The sequence below is a fragment of the Mobula hypostoma genome, chromosome 1 (genome assembly GCF_963921235.1).
Source record: "Mobula hypostoma chromosome 1, sMobHyp1.1, whole genome shotgun sequence".
NCBI classification, from domain to species: Eukaryota; Metazoa; Chordata; class Chondrichthyes; order Myliobatiformes; family Myliobatidae; genus Mobula; species Mobula hypostoma.
This window is the reverse complement of record NC_086097.1, coordinates 69,440,446-69,457,327: the sequence shown is the minus strand read 5'-3', so window position 1 is coordinate 69,457,327 and position 16,882 is coordinate 69,440,446. Positions and strand designations below refer to the sequence as shown.

The window sequence follows — 16,882 nt, the reverse complement described above, 5'->3', positions numbered from 1 at the left end:
TTGTAGAAAAGTACGACTTTAATGTTGAAAGGGTATGTAGGTTTAGGGCATGGATGGTTTGGATGCTTACAAAGAACTATATGACAGAAAAATGCGTGAAGCTAAGCAGTCAAGCAGACTGTCGTTTTTCAAGCCTTCCACATCAGCCACAGCAGACGACGAACCTTGACCTTTGACATCGAGGCAGGCAGACATAAAAGAAGATGACCTGCCTGCCCTGATGGAAACAGATGACAATGAGATGACACCCTTGTGTCCCATTACCCCAACCTCCGACGATTCAGCCTAACACGCCATCATCAATGTGCTCGCTGTCTTCCCGATTCCGGTAAGTGATACTACACTGTACATAAATTATTTCTACTTTATATTGGCTGTGTATTTTTATGTGTTATTTGGCAGGTTATTTTTTGGGTCTGCGAACGCTCACAAGTTTTTCCCATATAAATAAATGGTAATTGCTTCTTCACTTTACGACATTCCGGCTTAGAAACCCTTTCATAGGAGCGCTCTACCTTCGGATGGTAGGGGAAACCTGTAATTGATTGTGTAAGTATTCACCCCCTTCAAGTCAGTATTTAGTAGATGCACCTTATCAACAATTACAGCCTTGAATGTATGTGGACAGGCCTTTATCAACCTTGAGTCTGTGTAGATAGATCTCTATCAGCTTTGTACATCTGGAAACTGCAATATCTTCCCATTCTTTACAAAACTGCTCAAGCTCGGTCAGATTGCACAGGGACTGTGAGTGAACAGGCCTTTTCAAACCCAGCCACAAATTCTCAATTGGATTGAGGTCTGGACTCTGACTTGACCACCCTAGGACATTAACTTTGTTGTATTTAAACCATTCCTGTGTAACTTTGGCTTTATGCTTGGGGCCAGCAGTCCTCTTGCAGATTGCATCAGATTTTCCTCCAGGATTTCCCTATATTTCGCTGCATTCATTTTGCTCTCCACCTTCACAAGCCTTCCAGAGCCTGCTGCAGTGAAGCATCCCCACAGCATGATGCAGCCACCACAATTCACAGTAGGGATGCTGTGTTTCTGATGATGTGTGGAGTTTGGCATACGCCAAACATAGCCTTCAGTCTGATGGCCAAAAAGTTCAATTTTGGTTTCACCAACCGTAGAACCTTCTTCCAGCTGACCTCAGAGTCTCCCACATGCCTTCCAACAAAATCTAGCTGAGATTTCATGTGAGTTTTTTTTCCCCAACTGGCTTTCTCTTTTCCACTCTCCCATAAAGCTGCAACTGGTGAAGCACCTGGGGAACAGTTGTTGTATGTGCAGACTCTCCCATCTCAGCCACTGAGGCTTGTAACTCCTCCAGAGCTGTTACAGGTCTCTTGGTGGCCTCCCTCACTAGTGCCCTTCTTGCACAGTCACTCTGTTTTTGAGGACGGCCTGCTTAGGTAGATTTACAGCTGTGCCATATTCTTTCCATTTCTTCATAATTGACTCTACTGTACTCCAAGAGATATTCAGTGACTTGGATATTTTCTTGTATCCATCTCCTGACGTGCTTTTCATTAACCTTTTTGCGGGGAGTGTTTGGAATGTTCTTTTACCTTCATGGTGTAGTTTTTGCCAGGATATTGACTCACCAGCAGTTGGACCTTACAGGTACAGGTGTATTTTTACTACAATCAATTGAAACACCTTGACTGCACAGAGGCTGTTATATAGCGAGGATACCTTAACTAATTATGTGACTTCTAAAACCAATCGGCTGCACCAGCGATGATTTGGTGTGTCATATTAAAGGGGATGAATACATGTGCAATCAAGAGTCTTGTAATTAATTTAGACCACTTTGTAGAGATCTGTTTTCATTTTGACACTAAAGAATCTTTTTTCTGTTGATCAGCGTCAAAAAAGCCAAATTAAATCCATTGTGATCCAATGCTGTAAAACAATAAAACATGCAAACTTCCAAGGGGGGTGAATACCTCTTATAGGCACAGTACCTTCTTGCACTTTCTTATTATTAGGACATTATATCCACAGTTAAAAGAAATGAAGTAAAATTTCACAAAAAAAACTAAGTAAAATTATTTTACTACAACTTTATCCCATTAAAAAATAGAAATGCACATCATCCACGACAGTATTTCTGTTGCACGTACCTTCATAAGTTTTAGGTGGCAACAAAGCCAAAATCTCATATAACCGTTGTCTAAATACCATTGATGCTGTTTTCATTGGAGTTCCATAAGACTTGTTAAGTGAAGGCAACCTAAGAAAGAAAATTGTTTTAACAAGGAAGCAATTCGCTTCTTTTTCTTCCAAAGTTAACGTACATCAAACACATTAAAAACTCATGTTACAGTTGTCTTTTTTTATCTGTGTTGAAGCATGATGTTTTTTGAAGACCCACTATTAGTACTTCTTCTAAAAAAATGTCACAGGAAGTTATAGTATGGAATAGGGAAGGGAATTTACTGCAGAAAAATTAATATTAAATTTATAATAGACCATGATTCATAAATAAGCATAACCTAATGTTTCAAAAGTTACCTCATTAAAATTTTGTAACTAAAATTCAAACAATGAAAATATCTTAATAAATGGCTGCTTAGCAGCTGATATAACTTACTCCGTTGATAAAGCCACAGCAGATTTAAGTGGTGGTAGAAGTCTTTCAATTACATCATCAGAAAATAGATCTCCACAATGTAGTGCAAAGCTTTTCATTGCTTAAAGAGACAATTATAAAAATCAGTACAAATCTAACTGTGAAATCTTGAAACAGCAATTTTTAAAATTACATTCAAATTCACCCCCAAATACTTTTCCTAGATTTAGTGTCTTTAATACTTCTGCTTTTCACCTCAGGAAGCTTTATGGCCTGTTACTTAGACTCTGTAGGCCATACAGCTTATTTTTTCCAATATCATAATTCTGCTTTTCTACCATGACACTTATCACTGTTCTGCTTAAACACACGCTTTCCTGTATACCAAATATTTCTCTGCTCACGTTTTATGAATTTCTACTTTCTGATTATCCAAAATTAATTTAATCTATTTTGCCACAGTCAGGATTTATTAAATAATTTATATCATGTGTTTACTGGTACCTGTAAGAAAAACCTAGAAACCATCTAGTTGCACAATATGAGACAAATAAAAGGTTTGCTGGAAGACTGCTGCAGCACGTACCTGAGTCAAGATGTGTAAAATCATGGTAAATAATTTTCTTAGCATCTGCATCTAAAACTTAACTAAAAACTACTAAACATTTCTGTGAAACTTCGACTCTATTGGTAGTAAAAATGAACCGCTATATCACAACAAAGCAATGTGATCAACTTATTTCGAGTGGATGATTTGTTAACTCATACAGCAAAATAATTACTGTACTCAGGACTTACTGATTATATCTCAGAATTTATTATGCATTCTGCGTAACATGATAAGTGCCAAAACAAAAGGAATTTTTAAAATGGAAATTAAATCAGTATATGGATTGCCGAGTCCTGATGAAGGGTCTCGACCCAAAACATTGACTCTTCGTTCCTCTCCATAGAAGCTGTCCGACCTGCTGAGTTCCTCCAGCATTATGTGGGCGTTGCTCTGGATTTCTGCATCTGCTGAATCACTTGTGTTTATGGACTGCAGGACATTTTTTTTGTTTCAATGGCTTGGTTTCTCTACTTCAACTATAAACAATGTCCTAGCATCTTTGTTCTGTACAATTTGAAAATGAAATGAGTTTTGAGTTTTTAATTTTGTATTTTATTACACCTTAATTGGTATTCTCTCCAGAACCAAATGCAGTTTTCTCCTCTTCTGACAAAATGAGATTGAAAGAACATGGAAATTAACTTGGATCAGTGACAGTTGCACGTCTTACCACTCAAAGCTCCTGCCCGTTCTTCCAATGTCACCTGCCATGTGAAACAGTCCCCCCGATTTATCTCTGTTTCCAAGTCCTTTGGGGACTGTGGGAATACACTTTTCCAAAGCAGAAGAATTCTTGGAAGATGGTGGTGAATGACTGGTGGCCCTGAAATTAGAGATTGGCTTGAAATTCTCTATTATATGCTTGCAAATTTCAAAGTAACAATAAGAAAATAATTAATAAATAATACTTCTGACACCATTTTTTTAAAAAACTGATGCTAAAATTTGTTGCAATGTTTTACATAATAAGATGACAGCAAGTTGAAATATATTAAATTTATACTTGCTTCATAACTCCAGTTAAAAGAAACATTTAAAAACTACTTCACAAATTTCAGTCTTAAATAAATATCATATGTTGTTTGTGTTTTGTAGTAGACAGGCACAATCACAAATGTTTAACAGGTATTTTTTCTCAAATGTGTGTAAAAACCCACAGTTCACAGTAGTTTAAACTCTTGAAGAACTTTGAATTTCATAAGTGAAATTTGTAAAATCGTTTTTACAAATGGTCCCCTCAAATGGAGTTGAAATAAATGACACAAAAAATTTTATTCATTACAATTTATTGTCTTATTAGTATTGGCAGATTCATTTTTAATTTAAAGTACACTTCACAATATTATTTTTTGTTTTCATATTCCTAGGTGTTATAAATTTCCATGCGATAGAGCAGTGGTCCCTAACCACTGGGTCGCAGACCGGTACCAGGCCACAAAGCATGTGCTACCAGGCTGCGAGGAAACGATGTGGTTTGGCGATATGAAACGATATGAGTCAGCTGCACCGTTCCTCATTCTGTCACGCCCACTGTTGAACTTGAACTCACGCGAGGTCATCAGTCGGTCATTAATCTACAACTACTCGTTGAGTAAAAAACAAACGTCGCTTGAGAGTTTCTTTGGAAGAGGTGGTAGGGGACATAAAAGGCCTAATGATGATGATAACACAGAGACAGCCGAGGCCGAGACTGAAAAAAAAAGAAAGCTTCCTTCAACAGAAAATATGACGAGTCGTACATAAAATATGGCTTTATTGCAACCGGTGACTCGCATGCTCCAAGCTCCCTGTGTGTGATATGTGGAGACAAGCTGTCTAATAAGGCAATGAAGCCCTCAAAACTGCTTCGGCACCTTGAGTCCAAGCACCCTGCACTTAAAGACAAACCTGTTGAGTTTCTTGAGTGGAAAAAACGTGAGCAATTGGGACAGCATCAAAGCAAAAGCCCTTAACTCACGTCTGTTTGAGCAGCTTTGGGAGGAAATGGATGTAGAGCACAAACGCCTTCTCTTACACACTGAAGTCAGGTGGCTATCAAGGGGGGAGAACCCTGGCCAGGGTTTTTGAGTTAAGAGAGCAGCTACAGAGATTTCTTTCAGGAAAAAAGTCACCACTGGCAGCACACTCAGTGACGAGGAGTGGATAGCAAAACTCGCTTATCTGTGTGACATCTTCAACCTGCTCAATGAACTCAATTTGTCACTTCAGGGGAGAAGGACAACTGTCTTCAAGTTGGCAGATAAAGTGTCTGCTTTCACAGCCAAACTGGAACTGTGGGGACGGCGAGTGGACGGGGGCATATTTGACGTGTTCTCAACATTAGCTGGGATTTTGGGAGAGACTGAGGCTGCACTGTCCTTCTTACAGCTGGTGCGCGATCACCTATCTTCGCTATCGACTGAATTCGAGCGTTACTTCCCAACCGCAAATGACCCAAGATGTGCAAAGGAATGGGTCCATGACCCATTTGTGAATGTCCCTGGTGAATCATCCATGTCAGCGCGGGAAGAAGATCAACTCCTCGAGCTTGCAAATGACGGTGGGCTGAAAAGTACGTTTGACATAATATCTCTGCCGGCATTCTGGATCAAAGTCAATGCTGAATATCCTGAGATTGCCACGAAAGCACTGAAAACGTTGCTTCCATTTCCAACATCATATCTCTGCGAAGCGGGCTTTTCTGCAATGAATGCAATGAAAACTAAATTGCGGAATAGACTGGATATAAGGAACTCCCTTTGAGCATCGCTGTCTCCCATCACCCCTCGATGGGACCATCTTGTTGCTGGGAAACAAGCCCAGGGCTCCCACTGATTCAGCAATATTGGTGTGTTGCAATGATTTTATATGTTCATATAAGGAAAATATGCGCTGTGTGTTTAATATCCTAACGTTTCTTAAAATGTTATGATGCTATTGACTTATAAGTGACTTATAATTGACTAATCACTATATTCATGCGAGGAAAATATGCGTTGTGTGTTTAATATTAAATTTGTTGGATAAACCCTTTTAGAAACGAAATTGAGTGTATTAGCCACTTTTAAGTGACTTATAGTTGATTTATCACCTATATTCCAGTCGTGATTAACATCCCCCCCCCACCCACCAGTCGGCTGGTCCGCAAGAATACTGTCAATATTAAACTGTCCGCGGTGCAAAAAAGGTTGGGGACCCCTGCGATACAGAAATGCAATTTAGAAATTGAGTAGATGACTGAGAGTACAAAAGTTTAATGTTATTATAACTGATAAGGGAGAATATTGATTTTTCAAATATCAGTTTTAGTCTTACACACCTTGATATCTTGAAAATAATTACATTGTTTTCTCAATATCAAACTATCAACAATCACAAGTAAATAAACAACTAAACTGCATTACTGTGGTGGCATAGTGTTAGCGAGCTTATTTGACAAGTAAACTTGAAACATCCAGTACCTTAGCCTTCCCCTTCAATACTTCAAATTATTTTCAATGAAGGCACTGATCCAAATCTTTTGGAAAGCTCTGATTGTCAATAACCCCTGTTCACCCTATATTTAACGAGTCCTATTGATTTGATGGACAATCTTACCCAGTGTCATGAGTGCAGAAATCAGAAGCCAACCAGCCTGTGTCCGTTGCACTGAGAGGCGACTATTTTGGATTGCTGTACGTAAAATCTCCTCTGCTTGAGTCATAATCAACTTGAACAAAAAGTTAAATATACATGAGCAGGAATAAAATAAATTGTAAAAACAACGTGGCACTAGCAGTAACACAAAACAAATGTAGGGAAATTACTTTCATGGTTAACGACTTGGTAATAAATAACAAGACTATCCTCTGGAAAACAAAGGAAAAGAAAAATAGAGAGCTCCAGCATGTTAAAAATTACAACAGATCAATCTCATATCACAGCATCCATTATTACAGACCACACAAGTATAATCAACCCACAGAAAAATAAGTAGTGTTGTTGTGACTGAACAAAAAAACCTTGTTTTTTTTTTAAAAAGGCTGAACTCCAGCTCTGATGTCTCTTTTCTCTTGAGATCAGAGATCCTCACTCCCAGAGCCTCTAACCATGTAGTATCTTAGTTTGAAAGCCCAAATGCTAAAGAGTTCTAATAAACCTATCATTTCAGTTTGCTCGCATCCCTTGGAATTTCTATCTTTCCCCCCAGGATCCTATTCAGTCTGTGACCACTTACATCCATGACAACACTGATAGTGTCTATGACTTCAATACGTTTTCAAGTTTCTTCAATGCAACCAGTTAATTTTCACTATGGGCCTCTACACCTCCAACACACATCATTATGGTTAGAAGGCACTTCAATTCTTCCTTGAATGGATACCCAACCAGAAACTTACTGTAAACACCATCTGTTCTGAGCAGTCATCAATGCCATTATTCCAGTCAGAGACAACAGGCCTCAGTAGTATCACAAACTACAATTGCTCTAATTATCCCTACCCCTTCTCTGCAACTTAAAACCATGTTAAATTTCTAGGTTATTATTAATTTTATTGAAAGGTCAGTACACTAACAATTTCTAACGTTCTTAATTCTTATTTTGAATTCAATAAGAAAAATAAGGTTAAAGTGTATATCAGAGTTTAAAAGGCAGCAACAATTAATCTTACTCAACAGCTCTGCACTTGAGTTATATAGCATTTTTCTAAATATTCACTTTTTTTTAAGAATCTATTGGCAAAGTCATTACCTTTCCTTTGCCATGAGGAATACCCAATGGACAATGTTGCACAGCTCCTAGCAGTGCTGCTATTGCAAAACTGTAGCCAGTTACTGCCTCTGGGGATGATCGGAGAGCATTCAGACGTTCAATGCAACGATCCAGCAAAGGAGAAACCTTGAATGGCAGTGCTACTGCAAAACAGCGCAAGCACCAAGCTGCAGCTAGTCTTGCAGAAAGACTTGGATGAAGCAACACTGAAATGACTTTATCTAACAGACCTGATAAAAGAGGAGAGATAACAAATCACAAATGTGAGCTCGCACCTGCATTGACAAATATTGCATTTTCTTCAACATCAACTTCAGATTTCTATTGAAGCATTCAATGAGTATTTAAGTTGAGCACCAGATGATTTATTAAACACCTGAACATACCACTACAGCATGACCATAGATGAGGAAAGTATAACTGAACATACCCCTTCACCAGAACTTAGACGCAGTTCTTTCCCCGCCAGCATCCTTATTCTATCTCAGCCCCATCCTCATTTCCAATTGGACCTTGGATAATTCTAGAGTTTTCACTTCTAGCATTTACAGGAAGACAACTGCTAAACGCACCCTGAATTCTGGGTGAAGAAAGAACTTCCTAATAAGAGCCATTTACCATTTTCTATCCACATCTATATGTCCTGTGGTAACCAACAATTTAAGTTCTGTAATTCATGAGAGGACCAATCCTGTCATATACATCCTAAATAACTGATTAAATTAGGGAAGAGAAGCTGGAGAGGGGAGAGGATACGATGCACTTACTCGACCTTTAGTTCTCTCCTATCATTCTCTGCACCTCAACAACTTATATTACCTCAAATTTTTCTCATTTCTAATGAAAAGAACATGCAATCAAAGTACTAACAATCCCTGATCCTGAATTTACTCAGCATTTTGATTTATTTTATCACTGCTGGATTGGTGATGTGGATCACAGGAGCAAATACAGCCCAGACATAATTATATTTAAATGCATTTTCCAAACAGTATCTGCATACTTCAAAGAACTAATTATTCATGTTGATAACTTGCTTCATAAGCAGACCATCATTTGCATTTAATCCAAATCGGCAATTGCTCTTTGTCTTAGGAGTGTACTGGCACATACCTCGCGGGTATCTTGTGACTGTCTTGTGAGCATGATGTCATGGTCTTGTGATGGTGGGGTGATGTAATTTTCCTGCCAGTGAGGTCACGTGATGACATGTTCTCAACAGGTATATAATGGGAAACCCCTGTTGTTAAGCAGTTTAGTTCATTGTTTAATTCGTCAGTTACTCCGTTATGCTGCATATTCGTCTTATGACGCAGTTTCGTTTTAAAGTGTTTTACTTTCTATTTTAAGGTAAAATCATTGTGTCGGCAGTTTTGCGAATCGCTGCCAGTTTTGTTTGGGGTATTTTTTGATTTACCTTTACAGTCCAGTATTGGAGACTGAAGACCTTACTAAAGTATGGGAACCCGATGGATTGAGTAAAGTTGGTGTCGTTCAGTGGTTTAATACAGGAAAGTCCATAAGAATCTATTGAACCTTTGTAGACAAATATACCCACAGCAAAACAATGACTGTGGAGCTGCTGAACTGGCAGATTTTCTAAATTACTGTGTATTAATTGTATTAATATTACCATCTACTTTTCATTTTCTTGTTTATTTTTACATGTTGTGCAGAGGTATAATAATTTTTCAATGAATCCAGTGAATCTGAAAGCTTGACAACATGCTTGTGAATTGAAAGGAGTCCTGGAAACAACCATGTGAACTAGATGCCAAACCACTGGATTATACCCAAATCTTGCTGGAAGAAAAATAAATTTCTAGAGGGCGTCAATGGCAATTGAATCTAACATCCAGATTACCTCAAGAAAAATAATTTAGTTAGCCAATTCAAAGAACAATAGAGTAGAAAGAGAATCAACTGTTCCAACTGCCTGTCCGATGTACTTTATAAGAGGTGTGATTGTTCCACAATGTTTATGTAATGAACAGTATTTCCACAGTGTTTCACCACATACAATTTGACTGTTGTATCCATATACACGGTACAAAAAAATGTTTATGAAAATGAATGGAATCTGAACTTTTTAATCTGTCAATGAGATTTGTTAACAAACAGTAACAGCCATTGAGGTTCATACCAGACTTTACCTGTGGCAGAATCCAGAAGCAGTGGAGCAGCAGTAGAACCAAGGGCATGTACAAGACTCCCCAACTCTTGAAGAGCACACACTAGCACATGCTGGCTGGCAGATATATCCATTGTACCCACTTTCAGCTCCACATTACTGTCACTCATTACAGCATCTAATAATTAAAATGAGCCTCAATTGAATTATTGCAGATATAACATCAAACAAAAAAGTCAGTGGTGCAGTCAGAATTTTATAAATGGCAATATTCCTGCACTAGTTAATTAAATAAACCCAACAGCTCAAGCAAACCAGAGCACCTAAGCTTTAAATCCCTGTAATGGGCAATGGAATTAATTGATGCCAAATCTGAGACAGTGTCTCATCTTTCAGTCCTGCCAGAGGCATAATGGAATAGCATATGCCATTAAAATTATATTCTAATGTATAACTTCTTACTGAGCAACAAACTAAAGCAAGGGACTCAAAGAGAAGAAATCACCCAAATCTCAAGAGATAAAGAAAAACGTGGATATTGAAACGCCTGAACTCAAGAATATTGTGAGATAAATTAATTCAGAGTCGGCATACCAACAAAACGTATTAGTTCAAATATGAAGTGGCAGATGGAGTTCAACCCAGATAAATGTGAGGTGGTTCATTTTGGCAGGTCAAATATGATGACAGAATATAGTATTAATGATAAGACTCCTGGCAGCGTGGAGGATTAGAGGGATTTTCAGGTCCATAGGACACTCAAAGCTGCTGCGCAGGTTGACTCTGTGGTTAAAAAAGCATAAGGTGCGTTCACCTTCATCAATCGTGGGATTGAGTTTAGGAGCCAAGAGGTAATGTTGCAGCTATTTAGGATCCTGGTCAGACCCCACTTGGAGTACTGTGCTCAGATCTGGTCGCCTCATTACAGGAAGGATGTGGAAACCATAGAAAAGGTGCAAAGGAGATTTACAAGGACGTTTCCTGGATTGGGGAGCATGCCTTATGAGAATAGGTTGAGTGAACCCGGCCTTCTTTCCTTGGAGCGACGGAGGATAAGGGGTGGCCTGATACAGGTGCATAAGATGATGAGAGGCATTGAACGTGTGGATAGTCAGAGGCTTTTTCCCAGGGCTGAAATGGCTAGCATGAGAGGACATAGTTTTAAGGTGCAGAGGAGACATCAGAGGTAAGTTTGTTTGTTTTTTTTATATAAGTGCAGAGAGTGGTGAGTGAGTGGAATGGGCTGCTGGCGATGGTGGTGGAGGAGGATACGACAGGGTCTTTTAAGAGACTCCTGGACAGGTACGTGGAGCTCAGAAAAATAGAGGGCTATTGGTAACCATAGGTAATTTCTCAGGTGAGGACATGTTCGGCACAGTGTTGTGGGCCAAAGGGCCTGTATTGTGCTGTAAGTTTTCTATGTTTCCACGTTTTATAAAGATCAGAACCTAATCCAAGCCATTTCTGCACTGCATTGTGGCAAGACATATTCCAAAATGGAACAGCTCAGGATGTCAATAATTTATGCACAATCTACTGCTTTCTTTCAAGGTCTTTTTTTAAAATTTATTCCATTTTCCAACATGGTAGCATAAATATTTATTACCCCTCCCTAAGTGCCATTAAGAAATGATGGAGAGCCAATATCTTGAGCCACTACAGACTTCTAGTGAAGGTCTCAGTTCAGCAGAAATGAGTTAGGGAACTCCAGTATTTAGAACCAGTGACAAAAGAATAGCAATATGGCGGTGATGCTGCCACACCCCTACCACACTCTCTCTTCCTGCTGGTAGAAGTCATGGACTTAGGCGTGACATCAGAGGAGACCAGGGAAAAAAAAGTCTCTTTTGCAGATGACACATACTTTAAATATGGTGCAATGATGGTGGAGGCAACAAATGTTTTAAGTATGGTTAGCACATCATTCAAGCGAGCTTTGTCCTCAGAAGTGACAAACTTGGATGTTGTTGGAAATGCATTCATCCAGGAAAGTGCAGTGCATCCCTTTACATTCCTGACTTTATATGGCATAAAGGAGCAAAGTCACCATTTGCAGGGCAAATTTTCGTGGGTGTTCCCCAACCTCTCATCAGCTCTTTGCAGATAAATCCCAATATGGCAACTGCATCGGAATGCTTTAAGATTCAGCACAATCTCAAGCACAACTGTGGCATGTGGCACAATTGGAATGAGCTTGATCCCATAGCCTTTGCTGTATCCCATACTCTCAACAGTTTCTTAATATCATAGGTGTCCTTTGGAATTGACCAAAGACAGGTTTCTATGATGGAGGGCATGAGGAGCAGAAGCTGTAAATTACCATCCACTCTATGGTTCAGTTTTGACTTCAGCTGGATCCTGCCTCATTAAGATGCTCTTGAGGCTCCTCTACGACATTGCAGCTTAATTGGTCAAAGCCATCCTTGGCTGTATGGTAGCAAAGCTCCGTGCACTGCATGCCATTTTGCTGCTCAGCACAGACACAGTCATGTTTTGTACTTCCTCCAGGATGGGATCTAAATTTCAGGAGTGCCTGGCGACATACCCTTCTGCATTTTCACTGAACCCAAATCTATCGCCTGACTTGATTGTAACAGTCAAGTAAAAGCATGCTAAGCCATGAGGTCAAAGATTGCGGTGAGAGGCATTTGAACTCCTGCTGATACTTGACTGCATCTTGTGACGCCCAGGAACAACGCTGATAGTAATAAAACCTTGACTCAGAAAGTATTCTATATCCTAGATATTTCAAACGAAGTGACAAATGTGCATTTTGATAACTTATTTACTTTGAACTTTGAGCGTTGATACTTCAGCTAAGGTAAACTAACTGATATCATCAAGCGGTGGTTTCCTTTGCCACATTTAATTTGACATCACAAGACTCATGAAATCTGGGGCGAGTGTTGAGATCTAGTCTGGCAACTGGTTGGCATTCTTCTGTCTTAAAGGACAATGGGTGAAGATGATCATCATCACAAGCCTGGGTGGGAGACATGGAGATCCTGAGATGCCCAGTCATCAAGCTCCAACTCTTGGTCTCACCAGTGTAATCCAAAGGAAAGCTTATGAAGCAATATGTTTGGCACCAGCTTGGCTGCAGGAGTTGCCAGAAGGATGTTCAATGGCATCCAGCCACCTCAGGGGCTCCACTCTGGATTTGTTGTCTGGGTTTACTCCCATAAACTTTGTCTCTCCCAAGGCTGCCCAAAAGGCAGTGGGGCTATTTACCTATAGCTGGGGATCTGTTTCACGAGCACCAGGGCATGTCCACACACAGGTAGGCCTGTGTACTACATGTACAGGGGCCAGACTTCCTCTCCATCCTCCGTAGTTCAGCCTGAGTCCAAGAGGAGTTCAGCTTCCATGTGTCTGGCAACTATGGACATGCAATTTACTAAGAAATAAACCATATATACACAAAGAAACAACACTAACGGGGTTCAAGCATTATTCATTGCTCATGTAACAGCCAAAGTCACTCTAAATGTACATGAAAAAAGACATACTTCATACCTACAGCTTTCTTCTGTTTACCCACAGCATAACAGATCTCCTTTGCTGCTGCAATCTGAGCTTTCTCTCCAAGTAGACTTCCCACTGTGGCCCGAAGGATGAATGAAACACAACGACGACAGCAAATGGCATCAATTTGAGTCTGGTTAGCTTTTGGATGGGACACTAACTCCAAAATATGACCAAGTAGGGAAGCAAAGTTAGTTTCCAACCACTGACCACCAAGTGTTGAAACAAATGTAACGTAAGCCTATAAAAGAGGGATTTGTGAATTTTCTATAGACTTCTTATTTCAATACCAAACAAAATTATTTTAAAGTAACATTATTTAATCATTTCCTTCTATCACTACCACATTTGTGATCTTGAAATCATTAAGAACACTAAAATGTGTAAATTACAGCTCAGATTACAATCAACCATATAAACATAAACATATGTCCTAGGGCTTACATCCATCAGAATGATTGTTTGATTTATCATTAGATTTTGTTGTATTTTCAAGCATCATTAATACAGTGCAGCATTTCATTCTAATGCAATGAATAGGAGTAATCCATTTTAGATAGATGGTGCTCAGGTTAGAGTTTGGTTGTGATCCAGCAGCAAAAGGGAACAAAAATAGCACAGGCTTAAGACATTGAAAGAAGAGAAACAAATATTCACAAGTGTTCTTAGATTTTCCATGTATCCTTTACCACTTTCGTTTGTTTACTTGGTGAGTAAAACTGTACTTAAACATGCAACTAATGATTTCTCAAAAAAAAAGGCAAAAGTCAAATCTAACCTGAGTTACTCCAACCCTAACATCCCGGTTCAAGGAGCTGCATCCTTTCAGCATTTCTCCACTGACACGCAAGAACCCACTGCCACCTCGCAGGAAGCCAGAAGCTAACAAGTCCATTGCTTCTTCCAGTGAGGTTTTACGAATCACTTGTCTTGCACCTGGAAAGAAACGTGGACATTTATTAAAAAGCTTTTCTTTCCTTGATACATTTTCCAGATTATCAACTAACCTTAACAAGCAATACTGAAATGAGGGCTCAATGACTTGACTTCCTCCACAAATGTGGTCTATGTTGTGACACCAGAATTAAATTTCAATTTATGTAATGCCAGTAAAATTGGGATTACTAGCTTGTTTTGAATATCAGGCCTCAAGGTCTGAGTCAACGTTCCCTTCCTTTGAATATCAGACTTGAGCCCAGAGAGTCTTGACTTTAATTCTCCAAGTCTGGTTAGCTCTTAACTCATCAGCAGTGAATGAGGTAATTGGCATTGTGAAAATCATGTCTATGATGGATAGCTAGGTAATAGAATGTAGAAGCCCTGAGCTCACCAGAAAAAAAACTTAAATTTTACAAGGGGCACAATTAAAGAAAATCTCTGAAACTTCAAGCTATTGAAACAAAGTAAGAAGCACTAATTTGCGGAGACCAGTGCTTAACCTTAAAGCTGACTTGGACACAAACTATAAAGGAAAAGGAAGTTATATCAAGAGGAAAGAGATGTAATGGTCTTTTTGAGGAGTAATTTCAGTGTGGTACACTTTTTCAAAAACACCGTAACCAGAAGGTGAGATGAACAAGTGGAAATAATAATCACTAGAGCTGATGTTTATCAAAGTTCAGAAAGAATGGGAGAATTAGACAAGGTTTCAAAAATGGAGATCACTAGCCGAACAAGGGAAGATATTGATAATTTTAAACTTGAGGCTTAGGGGGCTGGAAGGCAACATAAAACCCAGGAACAAGAGCAATAGTGAGTGGGACTTTGCAGTGGATAGAACAAAAACAAGATCTAGATGCGTTGAAGGTTATCAGCCAGGACAATATTGAAATAGTTAAATTTAGCACAGGTGGAAGATGGAAAGCTACAATTACCCTGACAAAAAGTCTTGAGGTGGCTCAAAACATATTTTCTTATTTCTCTGCAATATAGAATGCAAGTCAGCCCATAAAATCTATGCCAGCTCACAAAACAACCACATATCTCCATTAATTTCTCCCCACATTCCCACCAAACCTACCATCCACATATAGGCTTGGGTAATCTATAGCTAACAACTAACCAATTATTTTTGAAGTCTTTTGGATGCAGGAGGAAACAGGACTTCCTAGAGGAAACCAACTACAATTACAGGAAGAAGGTGTAAACACCAAGCAAACTGTACTCAAGGTCAGTACTGAACCAAAGTTGCTGGAATATGTCACTGTGCTGGAATATCCAGCACATTACAGAATCCAGATTGCATCATGTAAAAAAATAGCCACACAGATTAGTAGAGATTAATATGTCTACCAACTACAAAGCTTCACACATTACCATGTTAAATGTCTCTTTTTTTAAAAAAATCACATCTTGTATAGAAGAGATGCACAATATGTGGCAAGCTGAACAAATTGATTCACTAACATTATAAAGTTCTTTAGCTGTTCTTTTCAAAGTTTAGAAAAACATGTTCCCATCTTTACCAAAATCACTGTTAGTACAAGTTCAAGAATCATCAATTTTATCAGATATATCAAACTAGAAATAAAGCTGATTTTAGTTGTTAGTTTGGTGTTAAGAATGGTAATTCAGAATCAAAACAGATTTAAATAAATTAGTAAAATAAAATTCATATGCCCAAAGAGGTAGAACCTACCTAGACTCTCTTTAGGCACTACAGCTGCTGCCAGAATTGTTCCCAGCAATTTTGATACAGAGACACGGACATCATAATTAGAACCTTCAAAGGCTTTGAAACAAAGTGTAGCAACATTCTCTAATTCTGAGGTCCACATAAATAGAGCTTCTTTCTGAAGTTCCAAAAGGCACTGAAATACAAAAATACTGTCAGTATCTATTGGAACATATCACCATATATTCTGTCTTTTTGCAACTAATAGATAGACGCTTTTTGCACTTTCTTCAGCAACTATATCAATTAAGTTTTGTAGTTCTTCCTCCATACTTGCAAATAACACAGTGTCATCCGCATATCATGAACAGAGCAAGTATAAAAAGGGAAATAATGTATGAGATCATGAAAAGGCAACGTAACTTCATTGGACATGTGTTTAGGAAAGAGGAGTTAGAATGCATGGTAATTATGGGAAAGATTGGAGGGAAGAAAGCAAAAGGAAGGCATGGCACCTGATGATGATGATGATGATCTATTGGAACAATTACGGTAAACGTCGATGAGAACATGTAAAAAATATCTGGAACAAACATATGCTACCAGCAAATTCTTTTGATAAAGAGCTCAATGTTTACACTTCAAACCAAATAATTAGCATTCTGTACGAATTTAGAAATGAATTGCTG

The 16,882-nt window shown here is 38.8% G+C and overlaps 1 protein-coding gene across 5 annotated transcripts in view; it reads right to left on the bottom strand.

The window, feature by feature from the left end:
* heatr5a (HEAT repeat containing 5a) overlaps window positions 1-16,882 on the bottom strand; it is a 140,949-nt gene that overhangs the window by 90,084 nt on the left and 33,983 nt on the right. For all 5 annotated transcript variants that reach the window (XM_063050362.1, XM_063050382.1, XM_063050353.1 and 2 more), the window contains exons 6-14: window positions 16,218-16,389; window positions 14,358-14,515; window positions 13,571-13,820; window positions 10,077-10,232; window positions 7,903-8,153; window positions 6,768-6,879; window positions 3,862-4,014; window positions 2,603-2,702; window positions 2,133-2,242 (exon numbers count right to left, since the gene is read on the bottom strand). In XM_063050362.1, coding sequence (XP_062906432.1) covers window positions 2,133-2,242; window positions 2,603-2,702; window positions 3,862-4,014; window positions 6,768-6,879; window positions 7,903-8,153; window positions 10,077-10,232; window positions 13,571-13,820; window positions 14,358-14,515; window positions 16,218-16,389 — 1,462 coding nt within the window. The remainder of the gene's footprint in view (window positions 1-2,132; window positions 2,243-2,602; window positions 2,703-3,861; window positions 4,015-6,767; window positions 6,880-7,902; window positions 8,154-10,076; window positions 10,233-13,570; window positions 13,821-14,357; window positions 14,516-16,217; window positions 16,390-16,882) is intronic.